Genomic DNA, 15466 nt, shown 5'->3' on the forward strand with positions numbered 1-15466 from the left:
GGACAAAAAGAGTGCAACCACAGCAGGACACCGTAAAGCCCAGCCACGTTCTCTGTGCTCCTGGGCGCAGTGAGCTCTTGGTGCAGGGTCACCCGCGTCCCCCTCCATGAAGCAGGTCCCCAAACCCCACAGGGGTCACCGAGGAGAAGTGGAGGCAGCTCACCTGCTGGCCGGCACGTCCTCCAGCCAGGCATGAGGAATTGCCTGCTCCACCTGCACCTCCAGGCTGTCCGGGCTTGCCTTGGTGGCTGGCATCCTCCCCAGGGGGGCCGTGGGACACTAACATTTGCAGGTTTGGTGGTTGGGGCAAACCTATGTTGGAGAGCCCTGCTGGGTGGGAGAGGTGCCGGAGAGCCTACCGCGTCCCTGTGGCACAAACCCATCCCAGAGCTCTGTGGTGGCCATGTGTGGGACCCCTGAATGGGGTGGAATCAGTCCTCCCGCTGCGGTGCCCTCACGGGGCAGTCCATCCACGCACGCCTCTGGCATGGTTGCACAGCCCGAGCTCAGTGTCTGACTTCAGCCCGCCTTAGAAACAGCATTTAAGAAGCCTCCAACTTGTAACATCTTGAAGGAAGCAAAGAACCCATAAACCAAGAATACAGGTACCAGAGCTTTATTAGATGTTTCACTGGATACAAAGAAACTGGATTTTATAGTTTTTTTGTTGTTTTTTTTTTTTACATTAAATACACATTCTTCTCATAAAAATTCACATTTGCTATTCAGAACTGTAGGCATTTTTTACACAACATTTATTAAAGTACCATTAAATAGATCCTAAAAAGAGAAGGTGCAGCTCTGTGAACCTTTGTGGGCACAACACACAGGGAGCTCCATGTCCTCAGTGTTACACATTCATCCTTCCCACAGAAATGGAGAAAGTCACTCAAATGCATTAATGCTCATTTGGAATAGTAAGGCTTCTGTACAGAGACCCTGAACATTGTCAGGAGGCAGTGTGGCAATAACATCCTAATCATCACCTTGCATGATTATAAAGATACTCGTGACTGAAGCAGGAAAAAACTTAATCTGTCCTGACACGCCCAGCTATTTCTTTTAAAGTTGTATTTTTAAGCATGTATTCTTATTTTCAGCAATAATAATTACACATGAAGCCCAGGATTTTGCTTTAAGGATCACAGCTTCACAGCAAAACTGATCTGGCAGTGCCAAACATTTCACCTGCTACAGGAATCTCTTCTGATGAAATTGATTTTGGCAGGACCCAAAACCAAGGAAAGAGACTAGTCCTTGCCATTCCACTGCAGAAAAAAAAGCCTAACTGCATCCCCATCTTAGGAGATACTCATTGGCTTATCTTCTAGTCTGTTTCTGTTTTGGAGAGAGAAAGCTTACAACTGACTTCTCATCAGCCAAGGTGAGGTCCATCTAAGTGGAGACATGTACATCACCTGGAGTGTAGAGATAAACCATGAGATGTGGGACGCTGCCCTCTTTTAGCCCCACACTCAACACCTTGTAAGAACGTGTGAATTGTGATGGTGTAGTGAGGATAACAAACCTGTACCACTCACTTTGTGCACAGTGCTGCTGACAGCTGGTGGTTACAGGGATGAGGATGCAGAAGTGCATAAAGAGTGCTGAGCTGAGACAAAGAGAATTGGGAAGATGTTGTATTATAGCTAGACAGAGATAACAGAAGAGGGTCTCCAGCCAGACTTCTGCCTTCCCTCAACCACCACGTACGTGGGTCTTTCTGAAGCTGACTTCACACCAAACAAGAGCGCTCTGCCTTCCCCTGCCCAACCAGCTGAGCACAAGACAGACTCTGTCTCTGTTCTGCATGTCTTTCAGCACCACCCTTAACATCAAGCAGCGGCATCCATCACAAGAAAAAATGAAAGGAGAGCTAGATCTAGCTGTGGGAATGGTAAGGGCAATGGACAGATTTAATATTCCCCTTCCCAAGAAGAGCAGTAGGTCTTGCCAGCCTCCAGGAAATTATTAGAACCATCTTAATTTAAGCTGCCAAGGCTCCTGAAAGCAGAATGCTGTATGTGGGCATGCCAGGCCAGGCTGCTCAGCCTCAGACATTCATCCTTTTTATGTAAGGACTTATACAATCCAACCTGGGTTGGAGCAGAGTTCAGAACTCTTACTGCAGACTTAGAGCTTCGTTCCAACGCGGGACATGAGCAGTATTGCATAGCATTCAGGCAATTCCACAGAGCCAGGGTACCACGACCTCAGCATCATGACTGTATACCAGAAGAGGAATTTTAGGCCCTTCAGTTGCATAAACACAATTCCTGCTGGCATCAACAGGAGCTGTGTGTGCACAGAAGTGATTTGCTCTGTACCACATAGGAAACCAGATCTTTGACAGCATGTACAATCAAGGTCGTACAAGCATGCTATTCTTTATTTCTTAATATGTAAGTGAGCTCCGGGTAACTTCAAGTTTAACTCCTTAATGCAGAGAAGTGAGGGAGTCAGCCCTACAGACAATCCTCACTAACATCTGAAATCAGAACTTGTAATTATGGGACTTAAACAAGATTATGTGAATGCATTAAGGCAGGTTACATAACTGCCCTTTTCCTTTAGGATTAATTATTTCCTTGTACATTGTAGACAATCCATACTCCCATATACACACATACCTACAAAACAGCAGCACAGTAAGAACTAAATAGATCACTGAACTCCAACATACTTGTAATCAATACATTGCACATACTATACAGCATATTTTAACCTCATCATTGGGTAAACATATACGATTCAGAACAATGTTGACTGTATGTAACACAGAAGCTACCACTGAGATATGGCAAATACATCATACACACTATTAGCTTTTACTTCACTGAAAAGGAGTTTAGAAGTTTAAAATGGTGTTAACTGAACTCTTGAAATCACCAAATAGTCTACTTAGCTGCTAATACCTAGTGCTCCATATACTATATTCAGCATAAACAGCACTGGAGCTATGTTTTCAGGGCGCTCCACTTTTTCAATATTGTGGAATTGACCTCCACATTTTTAATTTCCTTTGCAACACAGCATATACTTACTACACACTGACTATCTGTTCTCTCTCATCCCAGGGTAAAATGTTAGTAAATGTTTTGAAGTTAGTAGAAATGGTCTGGATTTGTATCAGTATGACAGAAGGACTTAGCCCAGCATACAGAATTGTACATTCTCTCACACACATATGCATATATATATACACACATATATATGTTTAAAAGAATGGCTTGAAATGGCAGAACTTACAAAACTAGTAACATAACCTGTTGTAACATTTGCTGTTAACCAAATGAATGTAGATAAGCAAATGCTGTTAAGCAAATGAATGTAGATAGCCCACTGATTTTAAAACTAGGCTCCTTTGGTCTGGTTCTGACCTTACACCTCTTTGCACAAGGCAGGACTCAGGCTTATGAACCAGCTGCTTTATGGGTTCACATTGACAGGAGCTGGGTCAGCACTGGACAACGAGATCCTCAGCTTGCACAAACTGAAAGAAGGAGCCACCTAGATTTACACCAGCGAAGAAACCGCTCCTTTCAGCTTGTGTTGTGCGAGGCAGGTGTAATTTTTCAAGCAAAACTGAACGAGAGGGTGAGTAATCCCATGAAAAGGTTGAAAAGCAATACTGCTTCATGCGTGTAACATGAACGTAGTGAGAAGAGAAAGATACACAGGAAGAGAAAAATGTTTTGACAGAGAACGACATTACAGTTTGAATAAACAGATGTTCATGAAGATCAATAGTGTAGACAGGTATTTTTCCTCTGATCGGCTGATTACAGTCATCTGACTTCCCATGCAGGAGTGCCCAGAATGCACGGGTTCAGGTAGAAGCCTCCCAGATGAATCAGGTCAGACAATTAGTCTGAACCAACCCTGCAGTCCTTCTGCAAGCATTTTGTGGTTGAAATCAAAAAGTTCTAGCTGCATATGAACGGCAACACGGGGCTCTACAGTGGTCCAGTTGTGTTGCATAGTCCTTTCTGGCTTGTTCTTTTCTGGTGAAATCTCCCAAATTGTTATCAACTGGGAGTGTATCCCCATCAGGACAGTCCAAATAAAGTTTTGGTGCCTCACATATGAAATCACCAGAAAAGTGTGGATAGCATGCTCCCCTTTTTTATTTTATTTTAGTAATTAAGGCAAGCTTGTTTACCTGTCCCCTTTCATAAAGTGCTGTGCTTCTCCAATATAAAGGAGATGGACAGCTAAATGAAAACAATTTTTGACCAAAATTTAACATTTTCCCCCATTAATGGAGAAACTATGTGATTTGTCTATTATCCTTCTTGTCAGAGGATTGTTGGTTTTTTTTTGTTTTGTTTTGTTTTTTTGCTTTGCTTTTATTTTCCAGCACCCAAATGACAATTAGAATACAGCTGATGCTAAGCAAATATTTCATAACAACGGTAGTAAGCTTAAGATACGATATAGCTCTATATTTATTCATATATACAGGCGCGCACACACACACATACACACACTTCTTCAATAAGCAGAACATTTGCTTTGAGTACACCTTTGTGTAAGCAAAAAGCCTGGTGTGTCTGGCACGTGTTTGAGCCAGGGGTCCCAGGAGGAACTCGGTGTTGGTGCTCTCAATCTAACAGAATTTCAGTCAGTATCCAAAAGATGAAACCTATCTTTTTGTTGTTCCACCTAAAGATTCAGATTATTTTAATACATTAGAAGGATAGTTTAAGTGCTTGACCTATACTTTAAGTAGCTAAAGAATGACAGAAAGAATCTGGAAGCAAATAATCCAGTGAAACAGAAGAATGAAAAGAGCATTTCACACCACATCTCCAATAAATTAGCTAACATTTTCATCCCACAAAGAAGAAAAGGTACTGCTTCACAAACTGTGCAAAATCCACAAGACTTCAGATTGCACAGGGTTCAAGAACACATCCACGTTTCATTTTATGTGTCCATTACATTAATTTTGTTTGGCAAGCCTGTGAAGATTGAAAACAAAGTGCATCTACCCACCCCCACATCATGCTTAGTCATGGGTGAAAGCACCAAGTCCTACCCCTTCCTTGTTCAATGCAAAGATGGGCTGTGGCTCTTGGTAAATTTTTGGATCAGTTTGGGTTAAATTTTAATGCTATAAAAATACTAACTGGCTTAGATCACAGATTTTACTAAGGATGAGTTTTACAGTTGTAATCCATACGGAAAAATCTGCTACAGAAGGAGGCATCATAACTTCATAACACCTGCAGTTTTCTTCAGGCAAATTTATAACACTCCTGTCCAGAAGCCAGATCATCACTGTGCAAGTGTGCATGGATGTCTTTTTATCATATACATACATTTAAAACGTGTCTTTATAGTATAGATGCACTTAAATGTTTCTCTACAATACACACACACACACTTTTTCCAAGGCACCCTCTCAGTACAAAATAGCAGCAAGTGTTCATTTTATTCCACTTCTTTAAAATAAAACAAAACAAAAATAAAAATAAAAGCATAAACATAACCAACCAACAAACCCCCTATAACCCACCTCTTTGATGAGACAATTTTTTTAACAAATAAAATCTGATGGTAGATTGCAGCCCTTACCATCTGACAGAAAATAGCAAAAGACCCTATGAAGCCATTCTCTCTTCTTACTCAATGGAAAGTTCTAGTAATATCAATGGAAACTTGACATTAGTCTTATCCTATAAAGCAACATTTCAAAGAGAATTTTCCTTGTATAGCATCTATTGGTTTGCACAAACAAAATGTTTTGCTTTCCAAAGTTGTGTGCATATGCATTGATGGATGTAGGATGTACGATTGATGGTATCCAATTTGGTGTCATACTCTCACAATGCTCTTCTTTTATTTTATAATTCACTAAATTTTCCATATAATTGAGTTTTATATGCTTCATTAAAAGTAGGGTGATAGAGGTTCTGCTACTAGCACAGTGCCATTCAGTAGACTTTCTATTTTGTGTTATGCTGTATTATTTCCCACAAACAAAGTAAGGACTATAGCATAATGTTTTTAGCCAGATATTGAACTACTACACTCTAGTACAGCAGTTTTTCACTGATGAAACTGGCACTGTTTTTGTTTTTTGTAATCAGCAGAGAAGTGTTGTGTTTACAACAGCCCTAAAGAGAAGCTCAAACTGCACCTACATTTTTTAAAGAGTAGATTTAAACCTACAGAAAGCCTATTTCGACTATGGGACAAAACCCTGCCCACCTTACAATACACACAGTTTACTGATCCCATGCTCATTCCATGATAAACACAGGAAATCTCCCTATTAAATTCAATGGATGTTGGATCAGACTCCTACATGAGATTAGTCCTGGGAAGGAGCAGTGCTCCAAGCTGGCCTAACTTTGCTCCAGCTAAAGCCATGGAAAATACACACTGGCAGCGCTAGTACAGAGTTAGGCCAGCACTATGTAACTGCTGACGTTACCTAGGGCAAAAACACTGGAAAACCCCATTTCAAGAACGAAAAGCAAGCAAGATTTAGTCTGTGCTTTGTGCAAGCTACATAATGCATCATGTTTACTGTCCACTGACTATGACTGCGTTGGAGGCATGACTTTGTATTTACTTCACAAAGGCATTTAAACCTGTAGCTCACTGATAAATAGAATCCATTAAATCACCTAACAGATGAAGTGTAGCGGCTTAAAATTTTAGGGACAGATATACTGTCCTTAGTCCTCTGGTGTATTGTTCACACCTTCGGGAATCCTGCTGTGGGCAGACAAAGAGAAACACACATCCCACTGCACTGAAAGCAGCACATTTCTTGGCACTGTTCATAACCATAGAAGACACATGAATCACATTTGGTACCTCATGGAAAACATGTAAATGGCCTTCTTTTATCAAACACTGTAAACATGGTTAGTTTTGCTCTTCACATGAAACACAAATGTAAAAAATGATCATAATTGATTAAAACACTTCCCTTATGCCCACCCACTAAAGCCCTAAACACCTCAGAGAGTGTTATAGGAAGATCAGCGTTTTACAAGATAATTCTTTTAAAATGCAATCTTTTTTTCTTTTTTTTTTTTTTCTTTTTAATTCTAAATAATGCAACAGCAAACATATTAGAACACTATCAAGTAGTGTCATCTTCACCTTCATCCAGGGCATAGTTGAGCTTTATGACTGTGCTGATAAAGTCACCGAGTTCTACAAAATCTGCAGTGATAATATTCACACCACTTTCTCCTGGTTTCTGAGTTCGGACCCACTGCATCATTGCAGGAAGAGCCCTAAGGAGAAAACAGGAACAATAATTACTCATAAAGCAGTGAGAGAAATACATCAAGACAGGATTTATTAGCAGTGACTGCCGTTGATTTTACTTTGTTTCTAAGGGAAGCACATGAGAAAGGACAAGGGTTACTGCTCAGGCTTTTTGAAAACCCTACTCTTTTTTATTCTCTGTGGGAATATTATGTTGGTTGTATTCAACTTCTCAGTAGAAAAGAATAAAAGCAAGGTTATACAGGCTCACAGTGATTACTGATCTTGCCTAGGGGCACAGGAATGGACTGGACACCTTTTCAGTATCGTATGGCCATATGACTCCATGGGAATTGTTTATGGAAAAAGAAACAACAGAGGACTCAAGCCACTTGCAAAGCACATTTGACACGTTCAAGGAAATACTGAAAATATTATATTTGGGGACACAAAACAACCATGATTTCTACAGTATAAGTACAGCATATCCTCGATACTCCTTCTTTCCTAGTATTAATATCCCTGCAATAATTACATTTTGTCATATACAAGTGATTAATAACTGAAATAAAAAGCACTACAGTCATATTCACTCTTTTTAAAAAAGCATATTTTTATTATGTGAGACCCCTAGTGCTGGGACACTGGGGTATAAAAGACATCTCCCTAACTGGGTTGGTGAATGTAAAGAAATCTTTCTGATACCATGAAAATATAAACTGGTGACCACTACAAATATATATGGGAAAACAAAGGACTCCCTAAGTCAAGAAACAAGATCCAATGTTCTTAAGACAGAAGTTAACAAGTCAAACAAAATATGGTACAGATTTTTCAAAAAAAGTGTAATTGACCGTTGGAACTATTAGCAGACACAGATTTTATTTGTGACTGGCCAGAATCAGTCTTAAAAAAAATATTAAAAAAAAGAAAGGTTACAATTACCTATGATTTTACAGGTGAATGCACAACACAAAGGTTTAGCTTCAGCAAAACATCTGTCCATATGCTTAAATCCATTTTAAGACATATGTCTAGGACTAGTAAAGCATTTTATTTCACACACTGATTCATTACAACTGAAGCACAGGCATATATATGCACCAGCTCATAAAACTGAGCTTAAGCACTCTACTGTAAAAAAAAATAAAAATAAAAAATCAGTATCTATAGATTTATGCAATCCTGGAAAGTTGCACTCACTGGAATAGTAACAGACATAGGTGTGCTGTTATATATTCTGCAGTGCCTGGGCTGTTTGAAAAGGTCCATGAATCATCAGAAACTCTGGAACTCAGCAAAATAGCTGGGACCACAAAACCAATCAAGTCTCCCTCCTTGGAGACCTTCATAAGGCCCAGGCCCTGAACAACCAGCTCTAGGTGGCCTTGAGCTGGGGGACTGGATCACACAACCTCTAGAGACACCTTCCAACCTCAACCATTCTGTGATTCTGCAAAACAGATACCCAGAGCAGCTGAAAACTCCACCGCATCTTCACGTGCAAGTGACATTGCTGAACACTGAAGGAAGACGTGAGGCTGCACGTCTAAGATGGCAGCATGCTGCCTTTGTCTTTAATATCTGCCCGTTGAAGCTCAAGGAATTGCAGGATTAAAGGTGAACTGAGAGAGTGCAGGCAGGCACAGATTTTTTCTTCCTTCTGCATATGTTGATACCTTTGGCATATTAGTCTTCCTTGAGGCATAAGTACTTTCTTTTGGTGTCCTTTATTTGTTCTGAATCTGGTTCTGATAATGTAATTCTGCCTTGAGACCACTGTGCTTCCTGTCTACATGCTCAGTCACATACCCTGAAATACTTTTTAATTTTTCCTATTGTGTTGTTATTAATTCAGTCTTTAATAGACAGTCATGTTCCTTTAAATAGTGTTTTATTTTAAACTCAGTTTGCCCTGCCATTTCATCTCCAAATAGGCTTGGTTGTAAAAATGGGTTGTTTACATTTTACTGATATCTCAAATAAAACTCAGTTGCATGACCCTTTGTCCATACACAATTTGTTAGATAAAGTCATAGAAATCTTTTGTTCAAGAGACTGACAAGTGTTCAAAGGTAAGTCAAAAAGTGAATCAGATCCAATAAAAAGCTTCTTTGCATAGCAAAGTCAAAGAACACAACCCTGAAAAATATATACCTGAACAAAAGATTCTACTGACCTTAACGATTTGGTCTATGCAAGTCTGCTTGTGACAGAAATTCACAGAAAAACACATACATTTCCCCATCTTCCTCCCACAGTGCCATCTTGAAAGTGGATCTAGATCACTGACTGTAAGAAACCACGCATTGCTCAGCTGCAGTACAAATATCTCACACGCTCACAGTAATTATTAGAATAAGCCTGCTTTAACATTCCTCAGGGTGTCTTTGTGATAGCAGCACAAACCTTGTTCACCCTTCCTTGTAATTTCCAGTCTCTGCATGCCTCAAACTAGTAATTGTTCTCATTAAGGGTTTTAGTAAGAGGAACACAAACCATGCTGCGTGGCAGCCACCTACATGATTGCGTTCACAGAAACCCAGTATGTACCATGGTCTTAATGGAAATTCTTGCCATCTTGATAAAAATGATTTTGTGCATGAGGATATGCAAGCCTCTCAGCCTGCAGACCAACCTTGACAGCACCACTCTGTGTTAAGCAGATCCTGGCTCTCTTATGATACTTCTGGAGGCTGTTGCTGTCTGTGTTTCAGGGTCTCAGTGGGGACCTGTCAACAAAGGTTCTGATCCTGACCCTGTAAGGGCTGGGAACAGTCCAGCCACATCAGCATGGGCTGCAGTTGTAGATACTCAAGGTTAGGCATCTCTGCTTCTCGGCAAAAATAATTCCACTAACGGCAGTGGTCTCGGCACACTCTAATTACATCCTGCACTGCGCTAGTGCAACTAGTTCTCATAATAATCAAACAGGTTAATGTTGGTAGCAGTGCCAGTGATGTCAATGTTGAAACTACAGGCAGGACAGGCCCCAACTCTCCTTACAGTACAGGGCAATTCTCATTCTCCTCACCCTCCCATACCTCAGCTGACTTTTCTGCAAAGCATGCAGTGTGAGCTTCAGAAGTTAATCACAAAATCACAGAATATCCCAAGTTGGAAGGGACCCTGAAGGATCACTGATTCCCACTTCTGGCTCCACACAGGACCACCAAAAAATCAGACCATATGTCTGAGAGTGTTGTTGAAAGTTGTTGAGAGTGTTGTTGAGTGTTGTAGCCCTCCTTTGGACACTATCTGATAGTTTTATGTCCTTCTTATATTGTGGTGCCCCAAACTGCACACAGTGAGGCTGGAGGTGAGGCCGCACCAGCACAGAGCAAAGCAAGAGCAAGAAAATCCCTTCCTTTGACCGGCTAGCAATGCTGTGTTTGATGCACCCCAGGGTATGGTTGGCCCTCCTGGCTGCCAAGGCACAATATTGGCTCACATTCAACTTGCTATAAACCAAAACCAGATCCCTTTCTGTGGGGTTTCTCTCCAGCCTCTCATCCCTCACTCTGTACGTATAGCCAGGTTTGCCACATCCCAGGTGCAGAATCTGGCACTTGCTCTTGTTAAACTTCACATTGTGGGTGATTGCCCAGCCCTCTCATTTGTCAAGATCTCTCTGCAAGGCTTCTGCACCCTCGACGGAGTCAACAGCTCCTCCCAATTTTGTATCATCTGCAAACTTACTCAGTTTACCTTCAATTCCTGCATCCAAGTCAATGAAAACATTGAAGAGAACTGGACCCAAAATGGAGCCCTGTGGAACCCCGCTGGTGACTGTCCGCCGGCCTGATGTAACCCCATTTACTAGAACCCTGTGAGCCCAACCCATCGGCCAGTTGTTCACCCATTGCATTATGTATTTGTCCAGCTGTTTGCTGGACATTTGGTCCAGAAGGATTCTGTGAGAAACAGTACTGAAAACTGCTGAAATGCAAAAAGATTACATCAACTGGCTTCTCTTGGTCATAGAATCATAGAAACATTAAGGTTGGAAGAGACCTCCAGGATCACCTGGTCCAACCATCCCCCTACCACCAGTATCACCCACTAAACCACGTCCCTAAGCACCACGTCCAGCCTTTCCTTAAACATCCCCAGGGACGGTGACTCCACCACCTCCCTGGGCAACCCGTTCCAATGCCTGACTGCTCTTTCTGAGAAGAAATGTCTCCTCATTTCCAATCTGAATCTCTCCTGGTGCAGCTTGAGGCCATTCCCTCATGTCCTATCACTAATTATCTGTGAGAAGAGGCTAACCCCCAGCTCCCCACACCGTCCTTTCAGGTAGTTGTGAGAGCAATAAGGTTTCTCCTGAGTCTCCTCTTCTCCAGACTAAACAACCCCAGTTCTCTCAGCCGCTCCTCATAGGACTTGTGTTGCAGACCCTTCACCAGCTTCGTAGCCCTTCTCTGGACACACTCTAGGGCCTCAATGTCCTTCAATGACTGGTCGTCAGCTGGATTTCTCTCTGTTCACTACCACTCTCTGGGCCTGGCTGTCCAGCCAGTTTTTAACCCAGCAAAGACTGTATCTGTTCAAGTCATAGGCTGTCAGCTTCTCAGGGAGAATACTATGGGAGACCATGTCAAAGGCCTTGCTGAAGTCTAAGTAGACTACATCAACAGCCTTTCCCTCATCCATCACGGGTCTCCCGTTGAGAGAAGAAGATGAGGTTGGTCAGGTAGGACTTGCCTTTCATGAACCCTTGCTGACTAGGCTTGATCCCCCAGTTGTCCCACCAATGCTGTGTGATTGCATTCAGGATGACCTGTTCCATCACCTTTCCTGGCACTGAGGTTAGGCTGACAGGCCTGTAATTTCCCGGGTCCTCCTTGCAACCCTTGTTACAGATGGGCATCACATTTGCAAGTCTCCAGTCATCTGGGACCTCTCCAGTTGACCATGACTGCTGATAGATGATGGAAAGCGGCTCAGCAATCACATCCACCAGCTCCCTCATCATCCTTGGGTGGATCCCATCTGGCCCCATGGATTTGTGACAGTCCAGGTGGAGCAGCAAGTCTCTAACTGTTTCCACCTGAAACCAGATGGATGGTGATCAACCAGATGGAGGACCTTGACATAAAAGGAAATTAAGTTTGTTAAGCCAGACCTTCCCCTTGTGAACCCATGTGTTGTGAGACTTCAGCCCTGTGAATAAATGCTCTGAAGTGCACACAGGATGGAAGGTCATACATTAACATGTTACAAACTAAGCGCTAGGTAGCAGGAAAACCTGAATATACAGAATGCTGTCAGCCCTTTAAAACATATGTAAGCCTGTTGTGTCTCACAGTTGTGAAACTCAGCCCTCAGTGGCAGAGTGAAAAGTTTCAGAAGGAAAAGTATCTAACTTCAGGGGTTGCAAAAGCCACTGTAAAACAGAACAAAGGACACAAAAGGGTGCTGCTTGCCTTAGCCTCAAGCCACACAGGAAGAAAGGCACATTGTTCGGCAAAGCCTTAGAGAGGAGGAAGAGAGGAGCATCCACCTTTTGTTGCAGTAACTCATGCAATGCTTTCACAGCACTGCAGATCCACCAACCTCTGTGTGGGCTGGCCAGACAGGGTACTCCTGCAGGTCCATACAGCGCTGCCCCAGCAACCAGCACCTGGGGTTGACTCCTTCATCCTGTTCCCTGGCACTGGGGCAGGGCTGGTGGTACCAGCAGTGTGGAGAAGCAAACCATAGGATAGAGAATTGAGCCACCGTGGGAAGGCTGCTCTGGGGAAGGAACTGGCACGTCACCCAGCTCTGACTGTGCACAGCAACTGGCAATCTTTGCAGAAAAATCTTCTGTCCTGAGGAAATATGTAGGATACATCATTTATTTGCACTCAGAGCCTGCTGCCCTCACATTCCTGAAGCAGAAGAACAGGGCACAGAAGTGACGTGGACAGCCATGACATGTAAATGCCTGGTGGGACAGGCGGTGATCAGCTCCAGCCTCTCCACATGGTCAACCTGACCCACTCCACGGCCATGCTCCCCAGCAGTCTTCTACAGCCACCCAGATAAGCTGGATGGTACGTGTGGAAGGGGGACAGTGGAGGAGATGGGTGTAATAGGGACATACACACACTGCACAATGCCATGTCCTGCAGAGCCATTTGTGGCTGCAGTTCTTATAAGACCAAAGCTTTTCTCTCTAGATGAACCCTCACTGGGTCCGTCAGACATATCAATCATTTGGGCATGGCTTGGGTATCAAGATGACTTACATCAGTGCCACGGAAACATGCCCTACATCACTGTCTCAGGCTTTTTTTGTTGTTGTTTGAGGAGCCACATATTTTCTCATATACTGTTGCTAGAGTGATTTTTATTTACAACCCAGTAAGATCTAGTCTCAGCTTTGACAGTTACTTTATTACCTCTATTTTCCCGGTCCTGCTTGCTTGCTCATATAAACAGAAATGTGTGCAGGTGTTTTTTGTGGTTTTGTTTTGTTTTTAAGTTTTGCACTTCTTTGATGAGTCATTTTCTGATGTGTTAGAGAACTTACCTAAGAAACTCTGCCCTAAACTACAAGACATGCTTGGCCCTTTTCAAAGCTATTTACCATTCAGGATGACTTCTTTATTTTTCTCAATCTGTCAGATATCTTAGGTGGACTCCAATGGAATTAAATTTTGTTTAGAAAATAATACGTTCACATAGCTTCAGTTTAGGCAGCAGAGCTGAGAGGTCCATTATATGCTTTCAGAAAGAAGATATGACGTAACTAATTGCATTAAAATTCGCTTTAAAAAAAATTGCTGTTAGGCTACTTTAGTTCAGAAAGATATTTTTTTTTAATGTCTGAGTCATCACAGCCTGACAACATGACAGAACATTAACAGCAGCAGTGCTCCACAACAGGACCTCCCATGGCGAAACAGCCGCTCCTCTCTGCAGAGCTTTCAAGGGAGGAGAAGGAAGAGAAGTAACTCTGCAAGCACAAAACAGAAGGGTTGTTCACTGTTTAATGAGAATTTGAGCACTAAATGGCAGACAACAGGTTTTCTTTTAAAGTGTAAAGAGCCACTACAACCTAATCCAGAAAGGGAAACCGGTCTCATTTCCAGAGCGCAGAGCTGTCTAGCATTAAATGCCCACTACCAGCAACACCAGAGAGAACTGAAGCGCATCCACTTGCTTAGGGCAAAGGTTAAGTACTCAGGGCATTTCCTCCCACTCCAGTGAACTACACAGCCTTTTGCAAGTAGGTGTTACTATTCAAGAAAAAAAGCACTCCTCTGCAGGAGCATGTGCTCATATGAGCCAGAATTAGAATCCTTACACTTTAACTTTTCTCACCCCTTCATCCAATTTTACTCATATTTGAAGAACACTGATTAATTCTAGAGCTGTAAGTCAGCACATGCTGACTTTTGCTTTTCAAGGATGCTGAGAATTCATCGCTCCAGTGGGAACAGGGGATGTCTCGTGTGTCACTGAATCATAAAAATCATGACTGGAAAGAACCTTGAAAAGTCGTTCAAGTTCATACAGTCCATCCTGAGGCAGGATCAGCAACATGAAGATCAACTATACAAACTACTCCTGGCAAATGTTCAATTTAATCAGTTCTTACAAGCTTCCAGTGATTTCACATATTCTACAACCTTGCTCTCTATTCAGAGCATTTCTACACAAATATCCATACACATTCTCCCTAGTTTTAATGGGATTAGCCAAAAATAGATGCAGCCAAAAATATTGGCGTAAAGGTGTGCTATTCAGAAGTGTTCATCACGTCCACACCCTGTTCCCACTTATGAGAAACTGTTCATCACTATAGTTTACCTGCAAAACACAAACCATTCCACAGTGCATCGTTCAACTGTGATTTTCTTTTGTGGCAGAACTATTTTAAAAGGCTTATTTTTCTTTTCCATGCCAGCCATTTGTTTCTGTCCCCAGATCACAACTTACCATTCTCTCAGTTGTGTTAATAAACCTCTAGTGACAAAAGGAAAGACAGCACATGGAAGTGTTCTGGATTAAAAGAAATAAATCAACCATGTTTAGTCTTCCCATGTCCCAAATGGCCCCAGTTCACTGAAGAGATTTGATTTATATCAGGATCTCATAAACGTTGAATTGGCACAGCCAAGGAACAAATGAACTAGCTGTGCACAAGCATGGACCAGCTGGGACGGAACTCCTTAAATTTGCTTCTTTAGTTCTCACATCCTCTAGGCAGCAGCAGAGTAGTCATAAAATTGGCACTACT

The 15466-nt window shown here is 42.2% G+C and overlaps 1 protein-coding gene across 1 annotated transcript in view; it reads right to left on the reverse strand.

Annotated features, from left to right (window-relative positions):
- Positions 1–600: 600 nt before the first annotated feature.
- The window catches only part of PLCXD3 (phosphatidylinositol specific phospholipase C X domain containing 3), a 91625-nt gene continuing 76759 nt past the window's right edge, over positions 601–15466 (reverse strand). Inside the window, exon 3 of the mRNA XM_048048453.2 lies at positions 601–7259. Coding sequence (XP_047904410.1) covers positions 7103–7259 — 157 coding nt within the window. The 3' untranslated portion in view covers positions 601–7102. The remainder of the gene's footprint in view (positions 7260–15466) is intronic.

This window comes from Anser cygnoides, chromosome Z (assembly GCF_040182565.1).
Source record: "Anser cygnoides isolate HZ-2024a breed goose chromosome Z, Taihu_goose_T2T_genome, whole genome shotgun sequence".
Classification (NCBI taxonomy): domain Eukaryota; kingdom Metazoa; phylum Chordata; class Aves; order Anseriformes; family Anatidae; genus Anser; species Anser cygnoides.